Source organism: Otolemur garnettii, unplaced genomic scaffold, assembly GCF_000181295.1.
Source record: "Otolemur garnettii isolate 467f Iridium unplaced genomic scaffold, OtoGar3 scaffold00017, whole genome shotgun sequence".
Lineage (NCBI taxonomy): Eukaryota > Metazoa > Chordata > Mammalia > Primates > Galagidae > Otolemur > Otolemur garnettii.
The window spans coordinates 3,371,792-3,399,060 of NW_003852412.1; the positions used below are offsets into that span (position 1 = coordinate 3,371,792).

Here is a 27,269-nt window from a genome sequence, read left to right on the forward strand (position 1 = left end):
GGAGACCCTTATAAGGACCCTGATTCATAACCAGAGTTTAACTCAGAAGCTATACATCTTGTCATTGAGAGATAAAACCACTCTCTTCATGGCTCCTGACAGCTTTGCCTTTAAGACTGGGGCAGGCAGCTTTACTCTTTGCCTTAAGTTCTATCACCAGTGGAGAATTTCTCATTCTGCCCCTACTATCCCTGGCCAGAGCTGGGCTGCAGGCTCAGAAACTCAGCGAGAGGCTTTTGCTGTAACACTTCATGAAGCCAGGTCATGTCAGAGGGCTATAACTCTTAAGAGATTCTGAGCATAGATCAGTCACTTTCTTAATGCTAAAGTTATTGGCCACTTCAGGCTTGATCCAGCCATGAGCCCAAATGATCCCTTCTTCCCTAGGCGTGAAGAGTAGAACTGTTCCCTGGAAAATGATATAATATGCGGAAAGTGTTTAGGGTGCTATGCAATTCACCACAGGCTCTGTGCCACGTTGGAATTCAGGCCCTTGCAGAGATCGTTGGCTCTGGGTATGAGTTTCCAGATGAGGGGGTTTTTCCTCCTCCCTTTCTGTTTTTATTCATTCGAATCTGCTGAGTCTGACCATTGTAATTATCCCTGGTATTCATTTTGTCAACGTGTATTAGTGAGAGATCAATATTATGGATCAGCCCATTCACTTTCTACTTGTTTGGGCGTATTGATTCAGTTTAAATAAAAGTCAACCTGCTGTATAATGTTTGTTTACCCTGACCCTTCCTGAACGTTTGCACATCCTCACAGACTCTGGTTGTGTCAGTGTTTGACTAAAAATACTGGGTTTCCCTGGGGTTCCCATGTTAACAGTACTCCAATGTTGGCCTAAACTAAACTCACTTTCTCAATAGGACTGATGGACGCCGCTGGTCGTTGGCCTCTCTCCCCTCCTCTGGCTATGGGACAAACACACCCAGCTCTACGGTGTCTGTAAGTGCCTGACATTTTTTTCTCTCCCTCACAACCACAGAGCTGTTATGCAGGCAGTGTATTCTCTGAGTGTTTCCTGGTAGGGAGGAGGAGATAGATTTTGCAAGTCTGCCACTCTGAGTAAGGGATATGTCAAATAATGGCCTGATAAGCCCAAAAAGGACAGACTTTGGCTGCAAGCTTTTAAACTGCAGTGCAAACGTTGAGTAAGCTCCAGGATTTGCAAGTTTGGAGGAGATTGGGAACTTTCATTCTAAAACCGCTTGGTGTAGTTTTGGGGGTGAAAACTCTACAATCTGGTCTCATTACTTTGGTTCCATGCCAGTGATATTAGTGCTGAAAATGCCATTAAACTTCGATGGACTGGGTCTTTTTCCTTATGTGGCTCAGACAGAGAATTGTTTGTTTTGTTATCTCTCCCCCTCAAAGGAAAAAAAAAAATGGCAAGCCTTGAATCAGGGGTTCTCAACCTGTGGGTCAAGACCCACAGAAACTGTCTTAAAGGACTGCAGAATTAGGAAGGTTGAGAACCGCTGCCTTAAATTATCTGTGCCTTCCCGATAAGAACTTTCTTTTAAGGAGAGATTAAAACAACATAAAAGAAGGTTAAGAAAAATAAAGAGATAAGGTAGAACCATGAAAATAGGATAGAGGGAAAAGGGTGCTCTTGCCCCAGACAGTACCTTTCTCACAGGGCCTAGCAAATACTGGAAACAGTTCAGCAGGTTAAATATATGCTGGGTTTGTTTAAACTGGTGATGTTGTGGGCTGTGTGTATCTGTTGGGCTTTAGAACCCAGGTTCATTTAGAAAGGTCCAGTACGTTGTAGGCGTTCCATGAATGAGGTGATCTGGTGATCCGGCTGCCCTTGCACCAGCCAGGAATGTGGTCCTCTGGCTCGAGAGGCCTTCTGATTCATTTCCTTCCTCATTTTGTCAAACTCTCTGGTTCATTGTGTAGGGATATCCATCTATTGTATTTTTCACAGCTCCCAGCACTGTGTTAAGCACATAGATTCAGCCACTTAGCAACACTGGAGTTGACAAGAAACTGTAGTGACATAAACTCTAACTGATCTCACTCCCACCTTGTTCTGTGTTTCCAGAATTCCGATTATCATGTGGGTTTTCTGGAGCGCTTTTAAAACCCAGTTGTTAAAATCTGCTGGATTATTTTTACCCTCTCCTTGTAATATTTTATTGAAGAGAGGTAATTTATCTATCCATTATTCCATTTTGTAGTGATACAGTAACTTACTGTCCATTTAAAACATCCTAGCCTTGAGTACATTTAACAACATCCTAGCCTTGAGTAATTTCAGTGATACCTCAACCTCACATCAGAAAGGAGGCTTAAAAATCCTGAATGGCATTACTGAATAAACTCGTCACTAAATAATAGCGAAGTCCTTCTTGATTATTATGGCAGCAGCTGTCACTGGTTGTTTTAGATGTGTCTCCTAACCCCAGAGTCTTTTTTCTATTTCAGCTGTCTCATCTTGTATTGCCTTCAGTCACATTTTCTTACAGCTTGGTTGCAGAAATCTCTCTTTTACAAGAAAAATAAAGGAGAGTAAACAATCTTCTTCCCATCTCTAATTAGTAAATCATACACCATTTTTAAAAGTGAGTCTATAAAGTGTGTGCCACATAGACTCAGATCACATTTTGGACAAGGAATTTTTTGAGTAATTTTTACAAGTACATACACGGTAGGCATGAGTTTAACTAATATGCATTGGTTTGTTGACTCCTAGCCACAGAGCCTATAATATAATTGCCATGGTTTTCCTCATTTTATGGATAGGAAATCTAAAATATAGAGAATTAACTCAGACTGTTTGCCACTCCCTTATTCCACCCAAAGAATACAGTAAGCAGTCTAGGCCCAGTCTCTTGGCTCTTTTTAAGGAATTTAGATGGCTTTCTTAAACCTTCCCATTAGTCAAATGGGATTATTGCTTCCACATTTGCCTACAGAAAAAGCCCTGGGATACAATTTTTATTCATACACATGTGTGGGGTCAGACAATTACATTCATGAACTCATCCTAGAAAAAGTGTTACATAGCTCGTTGCTGAATTATCACTATAGTCGCCTTTGAAGTATTGCCCTTCAGGAAGCTAGGCACCGCCACCTGCACCTAGTCTGTCCTTCAGAACAATTTTGGAACTCTTTTCTGGAATGGCCACCAGAGCTCTTGTCATACAAGGCCTGACAGTTTAAGTCCACAAACTCATCGTAGGAAAAGTACTTTCGTGCCTCATTGCTGAATATCACTGTGGTCACCTTCCAGGTCCTCCCGTTGGCCATCTGGTAACCATAGTGATCTTCAGCAATGAGCTATATAGAGCACAACGTAGTTCTTGAAAGACTTCTCAGAGGTAGTCCACAGACACCTCGACGCATCTCTTCAGTGACTGTATGAGTTCTTGGGGACGACACTTGGATTCCTCTGTCGTCCTTAGCAGCTTTCCTCAGTGGCTTTGAAGCTGTCCTCTGACTTCCTTCTCTCTGCAGAAATTGAACTTGTCCTTCTCCATTGTCCAACACGAGTTACCCTTTGGGCCCCATTTGTGCCCTTTGAATCAGCCCCAGGCCGTTTTGCCAGCCAAGGACACTTGTTCCCGCTGCTCTAGTCTCGTCCTGATGTCAGTCTGGTTTGACCCAGTTTCCATTTTACACTTTGCTTATTCCAGCTGGGAAGAAAGGGGCTCTCTCCCCAGAGAAGCTGCTTGCCCCTACTTTCTTCCATACTATGAAGGCGCTAACACTTACTTGTACTGCTGCATCCTTGAGTTTCTCATATTATCATCACTAAACACGGGCTGAATTCCTTGTAGTTATCCGGTTGTGTATATTATACAATCACAAAATATTCCTTAGATTTAACAGCTGTTAACTTTTGTTATATTTGCTACAGCTGTTTTTAAAAACACATTTTATTTCATTTAATGGAAAAATGTTGAAGAATAACCACCAAAGCCCCTGTGCACCCTTTCTCCTCCCTTCCTCCACGAGAGACACCTCTCTGAAGCTGGTTGATATTGTTCTCATGCAAGTACAGACCCATAATATTTTAGATGAAACTCTAGAGCCTGGTATGTTTTGGAATGAATTTTCACTTTTAGAAAGGTAACACAGTCCCTGTACGATCCATGATGGGACTAGTGGTTCATAGTCAAATATATTGATATTTCTACAGCAAGCTGAATCAACATTCGTACTAAGTGGATTAAATAAATATTTTAAATAGCTTCTCATCAGTTCAGTTGGTGCTTTGCCACCAAAAGAGATCACTGTAAATTTATGGACGAACTTCTGGGTTCATAGGTTTTGAAATCTTGGCTACAAGATTGAAGACATTTATTTGCCTTTGAAATGTGTTTATAGATTTTTAATTCTGTTTTTCTCCTTGCCAATTTCCTTATCTTAGCTTTTATCACCACTGTTTCTCTCCTGCTTACATTGATTTTTTTATTATTATTTTTCTAATTTCTTGAATTGACTTTAGTTCGTGTGTTTTCTTTCCTTTTTTCATAGTGAAAGTGTTTTAAGGCTGTGCCTGTAGTTTCTAAACTGAGCTTTGATTCATCTCATAAGTCTTTCTTGTAATCTTCTCATTTTAATGGTTTATAAAGTAATCATACTACATTATAAAATCCTTCTTTGTCACACAGTAAATACTTAGTAAGGCATTTTAGAATTTCAAGTTGGAGGGGTCTTTATAAGCTTTAGTTATTAATTTCCAGGGCTGCTGTATTGCAATGCTTTGGTATTTATGAAGGGTGCTTTTAATGACAGATTAAAAAAAATGGTATGAGAACTGACATTTTCAAATGGGTGCTATCTTTCAAAATATGCTTATTCTATGTTTCCTCACACTCAAAAATATCTCCATCGCTTTTATTAGAACTGATCAGAGAGTTTACCTCCCACTAAAAGTGAAAACAAGTAATTTCTTTGTTTTATAGTTAAATGGAGTAAAAGCAGTGTTATTTAGCTGTTCATCTTTAGTACCTTGTTCCAAGTGCTGAGTGATGATTTTCGTCTTCATCCTCCCCGTTTTTACCCATGGCACATACTGATGGCAAGTGCATCAAAGGGCAGCATGCATTATAAAAAGAGGTTTCACTACCCTATTTATGATGTCACATCATATAAGTTAAATATGGTACCGGGTGCAGTGGCTCACACAGGTATTCCTAGCACTCTGAGAGGCTGGTGGATTGTTTGAGCTCAGGAGTTTAAGACCAGCCTGAGCAAGAGTGAGAACTCATCTCTTAAAAAAAAAAACAAAACAAAACCAGCTGGGCATTGTGGCCTACTGCCTGTAGTCCCAGCTACTTGGGAAATTGAGGCAACAGGATCACTTGCGCCCCAAAATTTGAGGTTGCTGTGAGCTATAATGCCAGGGCACTCTACCCAGGGCAACGTGAGACTCTATCTCAAAAAACTAATAATAATTTAAATGTGGTACATACATAAAAGTCACAGCATTTGATTGTGGGTAGCAGGAGATAAGGCTGACCATACTCAGTCGAGAGCTCACCTGTGATGTAATGCACTCAAATCTCACTCTACTGTGTCTTTCTTGTTTTGGCTTTAACTGGGTCCTATCCATTTTCAGAGCCTGGGTTTCCTCCCAACAGTAAACTGTACTTTGAGAAATTGTCTTGTAAACAAATAGGGTGAAATATGGAAAGCATTTTGACGTTTTAGAGACAGCGTCAATGGTCATTTAGGTCATAGTTCTCATAACTGTAGCATGAAAAGGAAATTATAAAATGGTTTATCTGGAAACTATAAAATCACCCATGTCCAGCGTGTTGGTCTCCTGTTCATTTGAGGAATTTCTTTTCAAGGTAGTCATATAATCTCACTTTGGTTTGTTTCAGTCATCCTGTTCCTCTCAGGAGAAGTTGCATCAGTTACCATACCAACCAACGCCAGATGAATTACATTTCTTATCGAAACATTTCTGTACCACTGAAAGCATCGCCACTGAGAACAGATGCAGGAACACACCAATGCGTCCCCGTTCCCGAAGTCTGAGGTGTGTGGACCCGGCTGAAAACCTTTATTTAGTGGGATTATCTGTGTTTAACCATTTTGAGTGAAGACTCCTGGTTCTTTAATTCGTATATCATACCTGTGTTAATTGATTTGTCAACTAATATTAACATAGCATGGTTTTTCCACCAAGGCATGATATTATTATACTAATTACCATTGAAAGGAATCTTACTATTTTTCTTTTAAATTCTCACAATTCGCTGATAGCCGTGATCGTGACGGCCTTAGTTTTCCTATTTAGGAAAATTTCCAGTCATCGGAACTTTTAAGGCAATCTTGTTAGGTATTCAGTGGAATATCAAGGTTTACCAAGAAGAGCTTTGTCTTTGTGCTGTTCTTCAATATCTAGTCTCATAAGCTAATATGAAACATAGATACACTAGATTATTGTGGGGTATGTTAGAATGACTCAGATGTGCGATCAAAGACCAGTTTTACTACTTCATCTACAGACACTATTTATGCCACACGAGTGCCAGTTTCAGTTTTACTAAAGGACATCTGAAGATATCTGGCCCAGGAACATAGATGTGAAGTTGCACAGCTACAGTGTACACCACTAGAGAGGAACACGTACCTGCTAGTGAAATAACAAGAAAAATACCATTGTATGCCTTTGCTTTGTATGTATACATAGTGCCCACCTCAGCGCTCCCATAAATATCTGCCAAGCTAGAAAATGGATTTCCATTATGACACCTGTGCCATGGAAGACACTCAGACCTCTTCAGGGGTGTGTGGCAGAGCGCAGGTGTACAATAAAAGTGTGAAATTGCACTGTTACACGTGTCTTAGATGTTGCCGTGTATAGCTACCCTGTTTTATTTCATATTGCAGGTCATTAATTGGTTTCCAGAGTTTACACAAGCTCATACTGCATGCAGAATATAATCCCCATTGAAGTACATTTTCAGAAACACTGTTGTATTGTAACCATAATTATTTTGTGGCATTCCACTTCTTGAATCCTATTCAGAGCATCTTTGTACTTGCGGGTACATGTGTACTAACGACTGATTTTGTTAGTGTATTACCTAGTATACTTTTCTTACAAAGCTTGTGTGGTATTTGTGATGCGCCCGACTGTTTATAAATAAAAAGCTTATTTTCATTTCATGCTGTGGCAAGTTTAAAAGGGTAATTTGCTCTGCTTGCAGCCCCGGACGTTCTCCCGCCTGCTGTGACCATGAAATAATTATGATGAACCATGTCTACAAAGAAAGGTTCCCAAAGGTAATGAATTGAATTTAAGATGCCAAGCATCTGAACGCACGGGCGACGTAGGTCAGAGTCTGTAAGGCGGTTTTGTTGTGGGAAGTGAGGATCCAGTGCAATCATGAATTGCCTAAAACAGAACCATGCATAGCCTTCTTAAAAAGAGATTTCTTACAAAAGGTTAACTGATAGCTGCCGAGAATTAACTGCTGTCTCTTTGTGCTAAACTGGCTTTAAAGGGAGTCTAGCTCACGTGCTCCCCACACTGGGAGGGCTTGGTGAGGTGCTCCAGGGAGGCATGTGCTGAAAGGCCTGGACACACTGCATGTCCCGGTACTTCATGTCCCGGTACTGTGTTCTGAGCCTGCTGCCGTCTTGACAGGCAGAGACTGTTGCTCTCCCTCAAAAGCCTGTAGATTGAGGGGTTGCAAAAGTTGTCCTTTTGAGGGGTATTTCTTTACTCTTACACCTCATTTTTCTTTTCTATGTTAATTTGGAAGCGAAGGTGTAATCGCAGGATTCTCCAGTTAGAATGGCAGAAGGAGTGTGAATTGAGCCAGAGAGCAATTTGAGTTGTTGCCAAAGTCCTGGCTGGAAGATCTGCACTCCCATGGTGCCCCTTACCTCACCTGTTTCCACGTCATCTCTCCAAAGTGTTTCTGCAAACATTGGAGAGGGCGTCTTTGTGTTTTTCCTGACCCTCTCCCCTCCTCTTTTGTTGCCCTAAGCAAGAGAACAAAAGGAAATCTTTGGTTTCATCAATCAGGAGTAGAGTACTTATTATTTGTAATGAACCCAACATTGATGTCATTGATTACAGCTGTTTTGGCTATTTGTCACATGCCCCTTGCTCACTGGGGAAGCGGACACTGACTGTACCTAGTTAATGCAGGGCAGGACGTTAGAGGGGAACAGAAAGGGGGGGGGTCTCCCTGCATATGTAATTAACGTGAGCAAGGAATATTGATTAGGCAGTAGGTGATGGGAGACAATGAAAGTTGAGAAGGAAATTTTAGATTTATTTTGCCGAGGGAATTCCCTTGGCCTTTTGTACACGACAGCACTTTTCAAGAAAATGATCTGGATGATGTAAGGGGCAGGTCCTGGCACATCCAAACCTAGCCAAGAAGAAAACTTTTGGCTCATCCTGTGCAACTCTAGCAACAATCCTGATTTGGGGATTACATAAAGAACATAAATATTTGCTATTTTTGACAATCTGTCTCGGAAGGAGCCCAAGATCTAAAATAGCAAGCCTAACAACTCAAAGGTATCATTTGCGCTCTTAGGAGCAGCTTACGTGGACCATTTAACATCGGATACCACAGAGGAAGAAGGGTCTTAGCCCTCTGTAATATTTATTTTCACTTTGTACCTCTACTCTTTATTCCACATAGTAAGGCTGCTGCTGTTTGGGGGTTTCTTTCTTCCTTTTTTTTTTTAAAGTAAACTTTATCTTTTAGACAACTTATGGCTTCACAGCAAAATTGTGTGGAAGCTACAGCAATTTCCCATACACCCCTTGCTCCACACAGGCACAGTTCCCCCAGCAGCAGCACCCCCCCAACCCTGCCCCAGAGTGGTAGGTGAACCTGCACTGACGTGTCATCGTCACCTACAGTTTGCAGTTACGTTGGTGTTCACTTGGTGTTACACAGCCAGTGGGTTTGGAGAAATGTATAATGACATGTATGCACCGCTATTGTATCCCACAGGAGGATTCTTTTAAATACATGTAATGTCTTCTAAAAGTCTATTTAACAACTTGTAAAGGTGTCTGAAAATGCCAGGTAGATGAGGTGGCTGAATGGCTCACATGTGTGTTTTCCTGCATTACATCTCTGTGTGTGTGTCTTCTCCAAATAGGCTACGGCTCAGATGGAAGAACGCCTGAAAGAAATTATCACCAGCTACTCTCCAGATAACGTTCTTCCCCTGGCAGATGGAGTGCTTAGTTTCACTCACCACCAGATTATTGAACTGGCTCGGGATTGCTTGGATAAATCTCACCAGGGTCTCATCACCTCGCGATACTTCCTTGAATTACAGCACAAATTGGATAAATTGTTACAGGAGGTAAGAACCACGGACCACATAACATTTTCTGATGTGTTTCACATTTCCCCTGGAAAAAAAATTTTTTTTTTTCTCGAGATCATTTGCTTACAAATTATAACCATGGGTTGGAGTTCACCTTCCAGGAGAGCAAAGAAAAAGCAAAAACACTTACCTGATTGCTACTTACTATAAATTGATTCTAGTCATTATTTATAGTAATAGAAAATTAAGGTAATAACCTTTACAGAGGAACTTTGGGACCTGACAATCTATGACTCAAGGATAAGTGGATCAGAAAGAATTTTGAAGCAGCGATAGTTTCCCCCCCTTAACCATAATGTTATAAATTGCCTGAGCGTACATGTGTTACTTGATGATGCTATCTAGTTCCAATATCTGAAAAAACTAAATGGAAAATTGCCGGCTTCTTCCAGGCTGGGTATTCTATTAATTAACCTGCATGTGGCGTTGGGTAGTACATGGCAACTTATATTTTCATAAATGTCAGTTCTTTTTCTAGCAAAATGTCTCATTTTCGAAATGATAGATGAACACAGGACCTGCCTGGGCCTAACAATTGCTGCCCTAGCTCCAGATAACACCCAGGACAGGAAGAGTGTGTGGGCAATGGAATTGCATGCATAATGGTGCATTGCCCACTGAAACGGACCAGCCAGAGCCAATAAGCAAAACCTGTTTAGCCAATGTATTTGGATATACTGTGTTTTTGTATCTTACAGGGCATAAATTATGCCCACATAAACATAATCATACGTGGCTTTCCCAAGCATTAATACATAAATAACTGCACAGAACTGAAGAAAACTATTAATACTAGCATTGTACTTTTCAAGAAATCTACCTGTCCTTGCCTCTAGAGAATGTACTTCTAGCAAGATTAAGAAGACCCCACTTTGGTGCGCAGCCTCTGTTTTTCTTCCTTTTCCATCTAAACTTTCTGTTCTTTGTCCCCCTTTGTCACATTGCAACCCTCTGCAGTCTACTAAAGCAGCGCCTCTCAGGCTGTCCTGGGGGTGGACACATTGTTTCTGGGTTTTGTTTTTTGTTAATTTCTAATTTGACATAAACTAGTTCTCTCCCATAAGTGAGATGAGTTTTATAGGAAAATGACCATGCCCTTGGGTGTCCTGGCAATGTAAACTTGCTGTAAGAGTCACTGAATGCTTTCACTCCCTGTGACCGTACTCATCACACTCTGATATCAGACAGGTCACAGACTGGCGCTGATCTGTGGACCACACTCTGAGGAGCCCCATAACTTGCACATAATGTCTCCATGGGCTTTGTGCACTGTGTCTGCTCTGTTCACCTAGGATGGTCGATAACAGAAGGACTCCACTATTTGTTGAATGAATGGCTCTGACACCCTCTCACGAAACTCACTGATGTCCTGCTTACTGTCAGGTCCACTGGGTATTTTATTGGAAGATTTTTGCATCCTCCCTCTTTTAATCTATTCTCTTATCCTTGGTTACCCCTCTGGCCATTTCTTGTGTGCCTCTTTCAAGAGTTTCTCCTCCCAACCATATTTTCCTTTTTTTTTGAGACAGTGTCTCACTCTGTTGCCCCAAGTTAGAGTGCCGTGACATCACAGCTCACAGTAACCTCAACCTCCTGGCTCAAGTGATCCTTTTACCTTAGCCTCCCAAGTAGCTGGGACTATAGGTGCCTGCCACAATGCTAGGCTTTCTGTTTTTAGTCTTCCTCTTGCTCAGGGTGCTCTTGAACTCCTGAGTTCAAGCAACGCACCTCCCTCAGTCTCCTAGAGTCCTAGGTTTACAGGCGTGACCACTGCACCTGGCCCCAGTCATGTTTCCTGTGAAGTCAGTTTTCCCATGACCTCATCTCACATCCACTGCTCCCCCACCTCCTAGTGATCTCGGTGGCTTCTTGGATTAAAGTCCTGTGGACTCTGATGGCTTCCAGTCCATATCTCAGACCAATAGCCCTCTCTCAGATTTCAGTTTCATGTGTCTGCTGGCCTACGAGATAGCTTTCCACCTGATAGCCTGCTGAAGCAGCAGGCTCAGTCTGTCCAGCACCAGACTCAGCATTTCCTCCACCACACCTCCCTCTCCTGCATTCTTTGCCCCGTCCTTGGCACCACCATCTGCTAGAACTCTGAGTCAAACTAGACGACTCCTTTCCCTTCGGTGTACAACTGCTAGACCTTCACAGTTTACTTCCTAAATATTTCTGCAACTCTTTCCTCTTATTCTATAACCACTAGCTTAGCTCAGATCCTCCTCCTCCCTGGTCTGCCCACTTCCAGTCCTAACTCCTCAGATACACACTTATATAGCAGCAAGGGTATCAAACACTCTGCAGTGTTGCCATCCTGCCTACAGGTAAAAACTCAACATGGCCTGTGCCTTCCCTCTCAGGGAACTTAGCCACAAGGCATTGTAATGCTCTCTGTGGCTCTCACTTTACCTGCAGACATTGGGCTCTGAGGAACAGGGGTCATCTCCAGCTTTCTGGAGCCCAGCCCAGTGCCTGGTGTTTATCTGTTCCTTAGTAACTGTGGAAAGGAGGGAAGAAGCAAGAAAATACATAGCTATGTGTGCCCCTGTATTTGATCTATTAGGAGGTATCATCAAATAATCTAATTCTACTGTTGGCTTTTAATGAAATTAGCTTCCAGAAAATGCTGGAAATACTATGTATTTTACTACTTGTGAGAATACCTTAAAAACTATGTTAAGTTCAATGATGTTTTTTTGAATAGGATAGTCAGACAAGAGGAACTCAGTATTGAGCCTCTGTGATTCTCCTTGATTCCACAATTCCGTCCCACGATATTACCATAATTACCAGTGTTTTTCATTGCTTCATGGGCTTTCGCTAAAAAGGGTAGAATTGATATCCAAAGCTATTTAAATTGAAACCCCTCACTTAATTTAGTTTTGTATGACAGACTTGGCAGAGGGTTTCGTTGCAATTAAGAAATCATCCTAAAGTTGCAAAGGTCATGAGAATGGGCTATACTGCATGTAATAGGTGAAAAATTATTAAATTTTAGAGAAACTTCTCTTTTGGCCAGAGAAGCACGTATGCTTGTGGCATAAAGGTCATTACTAAGTATGACTAAGAATACTTTATCTTCACACAAAAAAGTTTCCTGAAGTCCTTTTGTAAAGATTAAAATGACCTTCATCATCACATTCGCAGTGTCCTTCCCAAGCTTGGAGCTAATCTGTTACACAACTTGCCTGTTATAGATAGATCTGAATTGTGGGGATTTCCTCTGGTTTTCCCATCTTGCATTTGGTTGTCAGTTCCCCACTGTGGTAGTCTTTGCCAAGTGGGCCTAGCTCCCGCCATTTTTCTCATTGTTGTCTTTTGTTGTAACCCAGCCAAGGTCCCCATAAGGTTTGAACAACTTGATTTAAGTGATGCTTTTTTAAAGTTCTGAGGTCCAGGACAATTGCAGATGATGCATTTGTGGCCCTGCTCTTTTTTTCACTTAGATGTGTTTAGCCAACAAATATACACTGGAAGTTTTAGACTACTGTCAAATCTCTGGATCTTGGCCCTTTTTATAGTGGCCGGATCTTTAAATACAGACACAGGCATCCATTACTTTTCCCCCTTTGGAGCTTGCTGGTAGCACCAAGAAAATAATTTATCTTCTCAGGCTAATTGTGTCGTTTGGTGATATTTTAACAAAGCTTTTCCTCCCCCCACCCCCTGCTTAATGTTAACAGGTAAAATATTATTTAATGTAACTTATATGTTTTGTCTTGCTTGTGGCTGATAATTCTTCGGTGGAGTGACTTGGGCTGAACTGATTGTTTTTATGATTTTTGAAGTAGAATTTAATCTTAACCAGCTCTTAAGTTTTTTAAGCTATAAAGTTCTCATTTCCCTTTGAAGAAACCACCAAAATATGCTCAGCCTTTTTAGATTTTCTTTATATTCCTGAATTTAGAAAACAGTGATTTTATGGTAAGAAGAGGCTTCGGTATTTAACCCAAATTGTCAACTACAAAGTTAGGTGGGGTTTTTGCTTTATCTTTACGGTTTTCTGTTGGGTTTGATTAAGGAACTATAAAGAAGGCATACAACCGTAATTCTTGGCAATCATTATATTTTCCGAAATTTATTTTTCTTGCAAAACAAAAATTGGGAAGAAAATTTAAAGGCAGTTTCAATATTTGAGATGTTTCTATGTGGATGCATATGTATGTAATGTCCTAGCATCCCTACTGGTTACGAGGGCCTATAGTTAAAGTTACTAGTTGGAGTTCTTTGAATGCATTGTATTCTGTGATTATTCACCAATGGTCGTTTTCCCTGTTTGTTTGTTTTTTTAATTTTAAATGTTTGCCATTTTGCTTTTTCCTGTATATGGTTTTAGAAAGTGGCCTTCGACTTGATGGCTTAAAATCAGTAGATCTATTAATGCTGAGTATGGTCATTTTTTGTAACTTTGGGCTGCCACTTCATTTCTTGGAGGGAGGAGGTTGGTCCTTGTCGTGGTAAAGCACCTTCAGGAATGATTGTAAACATCTACTACTAAAGTCTGTGAAATTAGGTTACATTGTAAAAGCATCACCTTGATATATGTTTTTTTCCTTAAATTTTAGAGGACAGTAAATCATAAAAACTTAAAAATTAAGAATGCCTGAAGGTGAACATAGATAGAAGTTTACATTACTGTATTTATGCCTGCATCGATACAGATTGGCCTGAATTCTTCAAGAAAATAGCACTTAAAATTTACATGACTATTAACAAACCGCTTTGCTCTCAATATTTATTGTGCTTCAGCAACGTATCAAATAAAATGTTAATATTTTAAGTCAGTTAAATTATACTGAGTTGAGTGCCCAGGCATTATTTATTTACTACGTGAAATTGAATACATATGAATATATGTATACATATGAATGTATGTGTATATGTATACATGTGTGCATACCTGTATATACATGTATACATATGAACATACATATGTATGTGGACATAGATGTATACGTATGAATGTGTGTGTACGTATGAATGTGTATGTGTACATATAAATGTGTGTGTATGTATGGATGTGTACATATGACTTATGTATATGTTCATAATATACACATCCAAGTATAGGTTGAGCATCCAAAATCCAAAATTTGAAACTTTTTAAGCACTGACATGATGCTACAAGTGGGAAATCCCATATCTGCCTTCATGTGACAGGTGGACAAAATTATTAAAAATATCACATAAGTTGACCTTCAGGCTATGTGTATAAAGAATAGATGAAACATAAGTGAATTTCTTTTTTAAATTTCTGGATATCACAGGGGAATACATATTTTGGTTACATAATTTGTTTTGTATATTTTAGGACAAAGCTACAGGTGTGTGTCCTCACCCAAAATGTCTGCCTTACACCTGTTCTATGTGAATTAACCGCACTCCTCTTTTTCTCTCCCACCTACTTGATTCCCATTGAGTTTTACTTCCCTGTGTGCATATAAGTGTTGATTGACTAATTCCAATTTAGTAATGAGATAAATGAATTTCTTCTTTAGGCTTGGTTTCTATTCCCAAGATATATCATTATGTATATGCAGATATTCCAAAATATTCCAAAACTTTGCATATATTTCTAAAATCCGAAACACTTCTGCTCCCAAACATTTTGGATAAGGGATACTCAACCTGCATAAACATTATCCAGCAAACATTTGAAATAAGTATTTCACATTTCTGACATGTGATGAAATAACTAATTTATATGCTAATTGTATTACAGAGAGAAATATGTAGTATATTTCATGAATGTATCAAATGTCCAGTCTAACAAAGTCAGTCCTTCACTCTGTTGGCCCTTAACTATACTTCAGGTGTTACATCTGGAAAATCAAGGTTCTTTATCAGCTTCCCAGCCTATATGACTTAATGGGTCATAAACTTTTAATATGTGGGTATCTCCTTCATTCATGGTTCACATTAAGAGCCTTACATTTGATTTTTATCATAGATAATACATCCAAGTTTCACAACTAAGGTTTAGCTAGTGAAACTATTTTGTAGATATAAACTTTTAATAGTGTTCATTTATATACAGCTAGTGCCTATTTATGAATCTTTTCAGAGTATTTGCCGAATCTGATTTTTTAATATTTGCAATTATCTAATTAGCATGCTTTGGTGATTTTTTTTTTTCATTGCTGGGGCAACTCTATATCATTTTTTTCATTGCTTTTTCTTAGGCTCATGATCGTTCAGAAAGTGGAGAATTGGCATTTATTAAACAACTAGTTCGAAAGATCCTGATTGTTATTGCCCGTCCTGCTCGGTTATTAGAGTGCCTGGTAAGTCACCCTTAGATGTAACCCCATTATTTATTGTTAACTGGGAAAGCAGTAACCATCAGAAAGCTCGTTTCATTTGCTTTCAAACACCAGAGCTAAATGGAAAGAAAGGAGGAACTACAGCTTGTGAATGTTTATGTTGACATCCATATGCGATCTGTCCTCTCTTAGTTTAGGAAAAAATTCTAGGACTGGTGCTATATTAAGTGATTGTCATATCACATTCTGGTCTAACTTGGAAGATTATTGCTTCCTTGACCTTATCTCAGCTTAATTATTTAATGTCATAGCAAATTTAAAATGCTTGCTGTACGTCACTGTTTTGGAAAATACAGAAAGAGAAATCAGCAGAGATAAATTATTTTTATAATGTGGCATGTTAAAAAAATAAGTGCTATTTAGTAACTCATTTGGGAAAATATAATAGAACCCCATCTAAATTAGTTCATTTTAACAGTTACCTTTTTGGCCAGTGATAATTTTCCTATTTTATTTATTTGCACTTTTGGGCCGGGGCTAAGTTTGAACCTGCCACCCCCGTCATATGGGACTGGTGCCCTACTCCTTTAAGCCACAGGTGCCAACCCCCAATTTTTTTTTTTTTTTTTGGCTGGGGCTGGGTTTGAACCTGCCACCTCCAGCATATGGGGCTGGCACCCTACTCCTTTGAGCCACAGGCACCGCCCTAATTTTCCTGTTTTAAAGTCTTTGTTTAATAGGGTTTTTTGTTTGTTCATTTTTTTCCTTTTTTTTAAGAGAGTTTGTGTCTGTTGCACCAGGTAGAATGCAGTGATGTCATCATAACTCATTGCACCCTTAAATTCCTGGGCTCACGTAAATCATCCTGCCTCAGCCTCTTAAGCCAATGGGACTAAAGGCATGTGTCAGATGCCCAGCTAATCTTTCTGCTTCAGTGGAGATGGGGCCTTGTTCTTGCTCAGGCTGGTCTCAAGCTCCTGAGCTCAAACAATCCTCCTGCCTCAGCCTTCCAGAGTGTTAGGATTACAGGCATTAGCCACTGCACCCAGCCTGTTTTGTGAAATTTTAATTGAGATTTCAGTCAAAACCATGAACAAATATGAAACTTTGAACTTGAGCATTGTTTTAAGGGGCTAGTAGTATACATCAAAACTCACTTTTAAGTTCTACTAGCCGAAAGTAATTATAACACCACCTGTAGTAGAGCTTTTCCGAAATACACATACACAAGTACATAGTCCATATGTGGTGGTAGTGCTTTGGTTCTGCCCTTATTTTAATTAACATTCATAATGCTTTATAGTCATGAGATAGTTAACCGCCCCATAAACATATATCAGTGCACAGTGAGACACAGCAGAGGGAAAATCTTGAGGAGACAGGTAGGAGCTGGAGAGGCAGGGGAGGGCTTTCCGTCAATGGTGAGCTCCTCTAGATCACAGAATCAAACACACGATTTGGCAGTGGGTGACTCCAGAAGAATCAAGAAGAAAAACTTCTTTGAATGCCTCTAGGGGAGAACTAGGCAACTGGTGAACCCAAGGAGAAGGGAACTTTCTTCTGCTTCTCATGCAGCTTTTGAATTACGTACTCCATGCTTGTACTTCCTGCAATTGTTTAATGTAGGGGAAATGTCATTTAGCATTAAAACTGGTTTTTCTGGACAACAGGAGATAGGCTAAGAGCAGACCATGACTTACAGGGAAATAATTCTTTTTTTTTTTAACAGTAATCACTTACAATCAAAAGAGAAAAACTGAAACTGTAGTCTCTCAAAGATGGAAACAAGTGACCTTAAAAGTGGCTTGGAAGTGTTGCTGCTTTCAGCACTGTGTAAAGCTCCGGTGAACTGGAGCTTCAGAGTAGTAGGGGATGTTTCCCCAAACTACCATCTTATGCCACGCTCGCTCCATCAGTCACTGTAGGTTTGTACATGTATAAAGGTCACCGAGCATTTACTCTGGGTTGGCTTTTCTCCATTCACAGAGAGCTGCCTTATATGGCATTTAGAAATTCTGGAGTAATTCTCGGGTGGAATACTGAGATTCTGAAGTTGCCTATTTTGGTTAGGCATTAATCAGAATGAGAAAGAGGCTGGGGCAGGAGGAGTCAGGGAATAAAACTGAAAATAGCCACTATGCTTTAAATTTGTAAGCTTGATCGATAACTGCACACAATCTGTGGCATCTCTGTGGCACAGGGGAAACACCGAACCCAGTTTCCCCTACTGTCGTCTCACACACACTCTGACACTAGCTGTGTGGGAACCTCACACATAAGCAAGCCATTCATTCTGCAGCAGGTGCCAGCTGGGTGCCCTCCGGTCCCACTCCAACACTGTCTACCTGGAGATAGTTTCAGATCTTACAAGTCAGGGGTTTAGTCTCAACAAGACTGTCTTCCCCTTGCTATGCCAATCTCAAGCCCCAGGTTGCTTATCTGTGCCTGTGACCAGTCAGCTATACGTTGCGGTTCCCAGGAAATTCTTCTTAGGTTCAACTAATTTGCTAGAGTGGCTCATATAACTCAAGGAAAAACTGATCTTTACCAGTTAATTATAAAATGTATTACAAAGAATACAAATGAAGAAATGTACTGGGTGACGTGTGGGGGAAAGGGTAGGGAGCTTCCACGCTTTCTCTGGGTATGTCACCTTCTAGGAACTTTCCCCATGTACAGCCATCTGGAAGCTGCCCAAGCCTAGTTCTTTGAGGTTTTTAATGGGTGCTTCATTATGTAGGCGTGATTGATTGTGGGGTGTCCAACCTTATTTCTTTTCTGCTGCACACTGGAAGAAGAAGAGTTGTCTTGGGCTGCATGTTAAATACCCAAACACTAACGGAAGATGATAAGCAAAAATAAATAAATAATCCCTGCATGCTTTTTGCAATATCCAAGGCCACGGATAAGCAAAACAGTCCTTAAATAATCTGCATGTGGCCAATGGGCTGCAGGTTGGATACCCCTGGGCCATTGGTGATCGACTTAACCTTTAGTCTCACTCTGAACTCCCAGTCCTCTAATCAGATTGGTTCCCCTGACAACCAGCCTCAGTTCTGGAGTCTTTAGCCACCAGTCACCTTATTAGCATACAGAAAGACTCTTACTACTTTGAAGATTCTACAGCTTTTAAGAGTAATATACCTGAAAACAGGGATGAAGACCAAGAATATATTTCACAATATCACAAGAGCTAACTAGAGTGATGCTATCCTGGAAATGTTTTATTACATACTAGATGCAGCAGCCAAAAAAATTAAAATACATAAGAAAAATGTATTCCCAAGTTTTACATAAGATAGAAGTAATTGGAAGCTTTTATTTCCTCCCTCTTTCTCTTCCTCTCTCCCTCTCGTCCTTCCTTTTTTTGAGAAAGAGTCATTTTACTCTACTCAGGTAGAGTGCAATGGTGTCATAACTCACAGAAACCTTAAATCTTGGGCTCAAGTGGCAACCTCAAGGTCTTGGGCTTAAGCCATCTTCCTGCCTTAGCTTCCCAAATAACTGGAACTACAGGCACCTGCCACAACACCTAGCTAATTTTTCTATTTTTAGTAGAGATGGGGTTTTACTCTTATGCAGGCTGGTCTTGAACTCCTAAACTTTGGGGATTCACCTGCCTCAGCCTCCCAGAGTGCTACTGTTTTTCTTTTTAATCTTTACATTATGTGACTAATGGTATCTTAATTGTAGAGTTAACTAATAAAAATAATTTGAAGTTTTCTTCCTAATATTTTTTGACACCTCTATATTAAGGAAGTGTCCTTCCAAGCTTTTGACTAAATGTATTGTAACATTATTCCTTTTGTGACTGGTTATACAGAGAGAGAAAAATCAGTCTCAAATCTTCTGGATCAAAATTCCCAGATTTTAAAGCTTTGCTAAAAAAGCACAATTATAAATCAGACCTGTTCATTTTCAATGAAATAGAGCTTTTAAGTGGAGTATACATGGTACTGTCAGAGTTATATTACAAGAGAATTAGAAATGATCATTATCTTTGGGTTATGAGTATATAAATGCATTGGCTTAAAATATAAATAGGCTTCACATATGAAGTAATAATTATATACTTTTCAAAGCCATTTTTCCCTCTTTCTGTACAAATAACCTGCATCCATGCAAGTGATCTAACAATAAAGTTCACAAACTCATTCTAGAAACTGTTACGTATTTCATCTCTGAATATCAATATGGTCACCATCAACTTACTTCCATGAGAAGCTATGTATTTACACCAGTGCCCATTCCACCCTACCAAGCAATTTTGAAACTCTCTTTCTGGAATGACCATCAGAACTATTGTTGTAAGGCACCCAAAAACACGCAACAATAATGAATGCTACTCAGCAAGACACTGCCACCCATTGACATGAACACAGCTGTGAGACGCTGATATAGTAAGGTTCTGAAACCTTACTGAGTTGTTTGTACAGTGCCACCAACCTAAGCACCTGGTTGCAAGTTTTAATTATCAGACCTCATAAGATGACAGCTCTTATCGCCATTCCAGAAAAAGTTCCAAAATTGCTTTGAAGAATGGACTAGGTACTGGTGTCAGTGCATAACTTCCCCAAGGGAGTGCCTCAAAGGTGACTATAGTGATATTCAGCAGTGAGGTATGTAGCACTTTTTCTAGGATGAGGTTTTAACTGTAACTGTCAGAGCTCATATATCCAGCAGTCTTATTGGGAGTGGGATTTATGTAATAAAACCTCAGACAATTTGGCTCAAAGAAGTATTTATCTGTGTTGTCTGCTAGGAATTTGATCCTGAAGAATTTTACTACCTATTGGAAGCAGCAGAAGGCCATGCAAAAGAAGGACAGGGTATTAAAACCGACATCCCTAGGTACATCATTAGCCAGCTGGGACTCAACAAGGATCCTTTGGAAGGTGAGTGCTTTGGTTGGGCTGACCTTTGACCTACTTACATGCTGTGGCCTCATAGAAGAACTTTGTGGCAAATCTTTATTTTTTCCCCATGTTTCTGCTCTGTCTAGTGAAAGTCCATTTGGGGGACAAGTTCTGATTTGAAGGAAGTAGCCATGAGTCAAGTTCAGAGGAGCAGATGAGCGTGACCCATTTTGTGTTTACCTAGAGGATGGAGACAGGCCTGTCAGCTTGAAAATGCCACAGCATCCCAGAAGGGTTTAGATTTCAATCTTGTCTTGAGTACTTTTTCTCTTGCAAAGCTCAGTTGGGCTCTTCTTGAGAGTACTTTTAATTTTAAAAATGTTGCTAAAGAAATTATCGTTAATTAAGTTGACATTTAAATTTAATTTGGGAGTAATGCAACTGATAGTGGATTACATTAAATTGAGAGCAACATGGTTGGGTATCTTTTTGCTTATTTGTCTCATGGCGGTATGAAAAATAGTAATACATGAGACAGCCAATGAAAAAAAGAAATTTTTAAAGCTTGTAGAAGGATTTATGGTTGATTCAGATTTTTTAAAGATACCATTATATTCAAATCAGAAAACAGGAAGCATCCTGTTAGTGAATTTCTAAACATCTGATATTGGCAAACCAGTCCCTCCTGAACTTGTCCTGTTCCTTATTGTTTGAGATTATTATTTGTAACATTCAGGTTATATACTGCCCCCAAAGACTCTAAAGCTATTGTTGACTCCTTCATTCAAAATTGTCTTCTTGGTTCATTAAATTGAATTTGCAAACAGTGTTTATCTTGCTAAATCGCTTATAATGGGGGTAAACGCTGGCACAGAGAATTTTCCCTGTAAAGCCAAGGCGCCTACTGCTCTCTGCCCTGCTGGCCTGTTTCCCCTGGCTTTGTTTGCTCTTTCAGCCATCATATCTTTGCTTCCAGTGAAATGATGCATGCATTACTGTGAGATAATGCCAGATAAATTTATACTGTACTGAAAGAAATACCACAACAGATTCATCACTTATCAGAGACTGGCGGCTGCTTTTCTGAAAAGTTCCCTGGGGAGAGATTTTTTTCCCCCATGGCTTTTAAATTACCATCTTTACCTTTTTGAATCATGAGTCTTCAGAAATGGTTTAAATCAATGAAATAAAAAGAGCAGATGTTTAATGGTATTTAGATGAGTTTTAAAAAATCACTTCAGGCATTACAAAATGATGCCTTAGCTTCCTGCTTTAAAAGCTGACTCTTGGTTCCATTCCAGTGCTACCCACTGCTTACAAATAATATGTATTTCTCAGATAATAGTTACTTTGCAGAAATTCTATTGAAGATAGAACCATCTTTTAATTTTTTTTTTTTATGAAAATAGTTGGAGTGGGGGAAGCTGTCAAAGTATATTACAGTGACTCTTCATGCCAGTGGAGTTAAGATTGTGTCAGCTTGAATGGTAGCGTGAGTGAGTTGTTTACAGTTTTCTTACCTTGTAGAAGGTATCACTGTAGGCTGAACTTTAGTAGGTGGATAATCTGGGGCCCATTTATGTGCCTTTATAGAGGCTTTAAAAAAATTAATGATCTTTGACAAGTTTGGAGTTTAGTCATATAAATTAATCACTAGGAGTTGTGGTTCCTTTGAACTCTTTTAATACTTAATTTTTTAAATTCAGATTGAGGATAATTTTTCATCTCTGTGTTAACACTTAAAATGTGACTTCTTCAGATAATTGAATATACAAATCCTGATTGTATTGTACCTAAAGCCTGTCCTTTGAAGGTCGGACTGAGAGTTCTGGAGCTGGGCTGCCCAGGCCTACCCTCTGCAGCCAGCCCTGCGGGCCGAGCGACCATGACCATTCAATCCATGAGCCCCTTTGTGCCTCAATTCTTCCCATAAAAATGAGATAATAGTATACCCATTCGGATTGTTTAGAGGATTATATGAGTTAATCTCTACAATTTCTTATCGTAGTAATTACTTCGTAAGTGTTAGCTGCTGTTTCTGTTTTGCTTAAATACTACTAAAGTTTGCCCATTTCCTGGAGAGCCCTTCCACCTGAATAAATTTTAGCTCACCTCCAAGTCCATAAATTTAAGGTGCCAGGCATGGTAGAAATGGGCACCTTGGGAATGATGCCAGTAAAGTGCATAGTTTGTGCTAAGTTCTTTTTTTTTTTTTTTTTTTTTGAGACAGAGCCTCAAGCTATCCCCCTGGGTAGAGTGCCGTGGCATCACACTCACAGCAACCTCCAACTCCTGGGCTCAAGCGAGTCTCCTGTCTCAGCCTCCCAAGCAGCTGGGACCACAGGCGCCTGCCACAACGCCTGGCCATTTTTTGGTTGTAGCCATCATTGTTGTTTGGCGGGCCTGGGCTGGGGATTTGAACCCGCCACCTTAGGTGTATGTGGCTGGCGCCTCAGCCGCCTGAGCCACAGGCGCCGAGCCACTAAGTTCATTTTCATTGTGGAGTTTGGCCAATAGATAAACAGGGAAAGTTAGGGACAATGTTCAGCTATTTCAGAATCTAGAGTTCATATATGTATTTTTTTAATCTAAAGTGTTTTGCTTCTTATCTCTCATGTGTAATCTGTACTCTGACAAGATGCTTATATTTATAAGAACATGAACACATGAAATAATAGCCTAGCAAATAATTTATATGAGTACAAAGATATGTAAGTAAACACTATAACTTGTATTCTACATGTCCAATTTAGAGAGACATGCTTGGCTCACAGTGCTGGCTGCAGAGGGTAGGCCTGGGCAGCCCAGCTCCAGAACTCTTTCATGTTCTTTTTTTCTATAAACAATGTTTTGAGAAAAAATAAAAAGATGAAAGTGAATAATAATCAAATTAGGGTTTTCTTGTTACATAAACTCAAGGATGCATTCCAGAGTGAGTCGAATGATTAGAGACCTTTGTTGCTTTTAACTAGACCGGCGGTACTTTAAGCTAGCATCTATCATGTAGTGTCCAGCCCAGGCTTGACTACTTTATCCAATAGAATTAATAATAGTAAATAATCAACATTTAATGAGGCTGGGCGAGGTGGCTCACACCTGTAATCCTAGTATTCTGGGAGGCTGAGGCAAGAGGATCTCTTGAGCTCAGGAGTTCCAAACCAATCTGAGCAAAAAACGAGACCCTGTCTCTACTAAAAACAAAAAAAAACTAGCCAGGCATTGTGGCAGGAGCCTATAGTTCCAGCTATTTGGGAGGCTAAGAGAGTCTCTTAAGCCCAGGGGTTTGGGGTTACTATGAGCTATGAGGCCATGGCACTCTACCTGGGGCACAGAGTGAGACGCTGTCTCAAAAAAAACCAAAATGTTTTTAATCAGCACTTAGTTTTTGTTAGCCTGCTAAGCGCTTTACACGCATTGTCATATACATGTAGAGTATTCCTAAAAAGCTCTTAAGAAATAAATAATATTGTTTACATTTTTACAGAGGAAAAGCCTGAAGTATTAAGGGCGCTCAGCTTGTAAGTGCTCATGGTGGTAGTAACCCAAGCCTTTTCATCTCTAAATTCCTCATAACCATTATTATTCCTCCCTCCCTGACAAGCGTCATGTTCTGAGTTTACTTGACTGGGTATTTCTTAGTGGATGAGAAGGGAGGGAACGAAATGCTCATTAAAACTTGAGAATCATTCCTGTAGTCAGGGCGCCTTTGATGCCTGTGAGAGCCTGGGCCGAGTTGTTGACCCACCAAACCCTTTCCACACCATGAGGATCACATCAGCCAGTGAATCGTGCTAGCTGGAGACCCAATGTCTACAGTTCCTGTGTCTGGGTGTTCATAAGAAACTCGGTTCAGACAGCACCTTTCTTGTAACAGCGCAGTTGGGAGAGCATAAGACTACAGAAATGGGGCTCCGGGGAAGGATGTGTAATGAACAATTTCAAAGTATCAGTTGCTGGTTGTTGCCATTTTAGGCTTAATAATTTCCCATGGGCATAATAGAATAAAGTCTTCTTTTTTTTTTTTTAAGTATCAGAGAAATTATTTGTCTTTTGCTTTAGCTTAGTACCTTGTCTAATTGGAATGTTTTTCTGAAAGTTAATACTTGCTTTTTTTTTTTTTTAACTTAGAAATGGCTCAATTAGGAAACTATGATAGTGGGACAGCAGAAACACCAGAAACAGATGAATCAGTGAGTGTGAGTATCTTTCTTAATGAAATATGATACTGGTTTTTCTGTTTATTAGCTTCTAGAGACTTTGGCTATGTTAATTAAGTTATTTGTTCAACAAATATGTGCTGTATGCCAGTCATCAGGCATTTAATTTTAGCCCCTCCCTTCAGAAAGAAATAGAAATTAATGAAAAGATAGAAAGGAGGGGAGATGGGAAAATTCACACCTGTCGGGGACAGTGCCCACTATCTGGGTGAAGGACACACTTACAACTTTGAATCTGTACAAAAACAAAGTATGTAAATAAAAGCATGTGTACTTCTAATGTCCTGAAATTTAATACAAGTGACATAAAATACTAAATGAAATATTCTATGTAAAATGGTTAGGACAGTAACACATAGTAAGTGCTAAATAAATGGTAGTTGTTTTTGTTAATCTTACTGTCATATTGGCTCGGCGCCTATAGCTCAACCGGCTAAGGCGCCAGCCACGTACACCTAAGGTGGCGGGTTTCAATCCCCAGCCTGGACCCACCAAACAACAATGACGGCTGCAACCAAAAAATAGCCGGGCGTTGTGGCGGGCGCCTGTGGTCCCAGCTACTTGGGAGACAGAGGCAGGAGACTCGCTTGAGCCCAGGAGTTGGAGGGTGCTGTGAGCTGTAATGCCACGGCACTCTACCCAGGGGGATAGCTTGAGGCTCTGTCTCAAAAAAAAAAAAAAACTTACTGTCATATTATAATTTTGAATGTGCTGAGATTAAAGTACCTTTGACAAGGACAATCATCAAACTGGCAGTTGTATATCAAGTCAGGCATCTTCTGGTCTCAGAGGGAGGGTTCCTCGTAAAGGTGGAAGCGACTGAGGAGTCAGTCATCCCTGGACGTAAATGAGATCACATGGGTGGGGAAGAGTTAGACACACAGGGCCTTGTACAGAGCCCTGTAGCCCAGACCGAGGGAGGAGCAGTAAGAACGGGAGTGGGTGAACAAAGAAGTGGTCCCACTCTTGAATTGTGTTTTCCTCCAATGGAACGTTGGCAGGGGATGACTAGTTCCAGATCCCGCGGCTAAGGGCCAAGGGGAGGTAGAGGAGACAGATATTTCAGGGAAAGAGGTCAAAGGGACTGGAGGCCGGAGTGTTGGACAAGTTATCTGTGTAGACACTGAAGTCACTCTGAATGACAAGAGAAACCTGGCACCGAGAGGAAAGTGGGTACCCAAGTCTTCCCAAGATGAGCTGGACAGCAGGGTCAGCGATGACGCACAGAGTCATGGGGTTTCTTCCAAAACAATAGGCAGGGAATTCCAAACTCTCCAGAGGCGGGTAGAGGCTGTTAACATCCTCTCAGTGCTAAAATAAATGGGGTTTGAAAGAATTTTTTTTTGAGTACTTTGTTTATTCCTGTCCTTTGAATAAAACTGTTAAAAGGGAGCCAACTCTTTGGAAATGGTTATCTAACCGTGGTGAGATTTCGGTATGAAGGTAAAGAAAGGCAGGCTTTCTACCCTGGGGTGTTCTGTTTGCTGTCTGATCCCTGCAGGAATTGAACACATCCCCCTAGCTCATGTGCAGCCCACCTGGTCTCTTCTAGCTGACTGAAACCATAAGGAGGAGTTGGCATCTTGAACTTAAATCTCAAAATGTTAAAAGACTAGGACAAGGCCAACCTAAGGAGTTTATAGAGGCAAATTAAAATCAGGAAGTTTCCTTGAGGTCTGGAAATGTGGGTTCACTTAAACTGCCACAAGGAGCAGTTTATCAGCACTGTTGGGGCAGATTGATCTTGAGAGCTGCCCCAGGCCCTTTAGCTAGGAGACTGTACCCCAGCATGTTAGACAGCATTGCAAATGATTCACATATTATCTATTTTACTGATAAAATAACTTCCATATTTTGTTTCCAAGAGCTCTAATACTTCCCTGAAACTTCGAAGGAAACCTCGGGAAAGTGATTTTGAAACAATTAAATTGATCAGTAATGGAGCCTATGGGTGAGTAATCCAAGAAAAGCTCTCCATTGTATTTTACCAGACCTGAGTGATGTGTTTATGCCAAATGGATGTTGTATAAGGACTTGACGTTTCAGATCATTGCTCCTTCCTTGAAGGGTGTAATGTACAGCTAAAATCTCTTCTTATTGGATACTCCACCAAAAGACATGTCAGTTGACCTAGGAGTTATCTTAGAGTAGGGGTCCTCAAACTACGGCCCATGGGCCACATGCAGCCCACCTAGGACATTTATCTGGCCCGCCGGGTGTTCTTGCCGTGGCTGCCTGTCCAGCTTAGTAGCCGACTTGTCCTAGGGCCTGCAGTCTGGCCTTCCAGCGGTCTGAGGGATAGTGAACTGGCCCCCTGTTTAAAAAGTTTGAGGATCCCTGTCTTAGAGGGTTGGAGATAAAGGAAAAATTTTGTGTACTCTAGTTTCTACCCCCTTCTGTCTGCCCTTTTGTGTTCAGCATTATCTGATTCTTGATGGAGATACTAACACACACACACACACACACACACACATGTACATGTGAAGTTTGACAGTTAGTTGCTACACACCTCATTGCTCGTATCTCTATGGTCACCAGATGGCCAAGGGGAGTACTTCAAAGGTGACCAAAGTGATAATCAGCAATGA

At 40.4% G+C, this 27,269-nt stretch overlaps 1 protein-coding gene across 1 annotated transcript in view; it reads left to right on the plus strand.

Moving 5' to 3' along the window:
* The window catches only part of LOC100943844 (microtubule-associated serine/threonine-protein kinase 4), a 162,145-nt gene that overhangs the window by 88,845 nt on the left and 46,031 nt on the right, over window positions 1-27,269 (plus strand). The window contains exons 4-11 of the mRNA XM_023510918.1: window positions 873-951; window positions 5,850-6,007; window positions 7,185-7,260; window positions 9,109-9,318; window positions 15,528-15,629; window positions 20,371-20,503; window positions 24,593-24,660; window positions 26,547-26,632. Coding sequence (XP_023366686.1) covers window positions 873-951; window positions 5,850-6,007; window positions 7,185-7,260; window positions 9,109-9,318; window positions 15,528-15,629; window positions 20,371-20,503; window positions 24,593-24,660; window positions 26,547-26,632 — 912 coding nt within the window. The remainder of the gene's footprint in view (window positions 1-872; window positions 952-5,849; window positions 6,008-7,184; window positions 7,261-9,108; window positions 9,319-15,527; window positions 15,630-20,370; window positions 20,504-24,592; window positions 24,661-26,546; window positions 26,633-27,269) is intronic.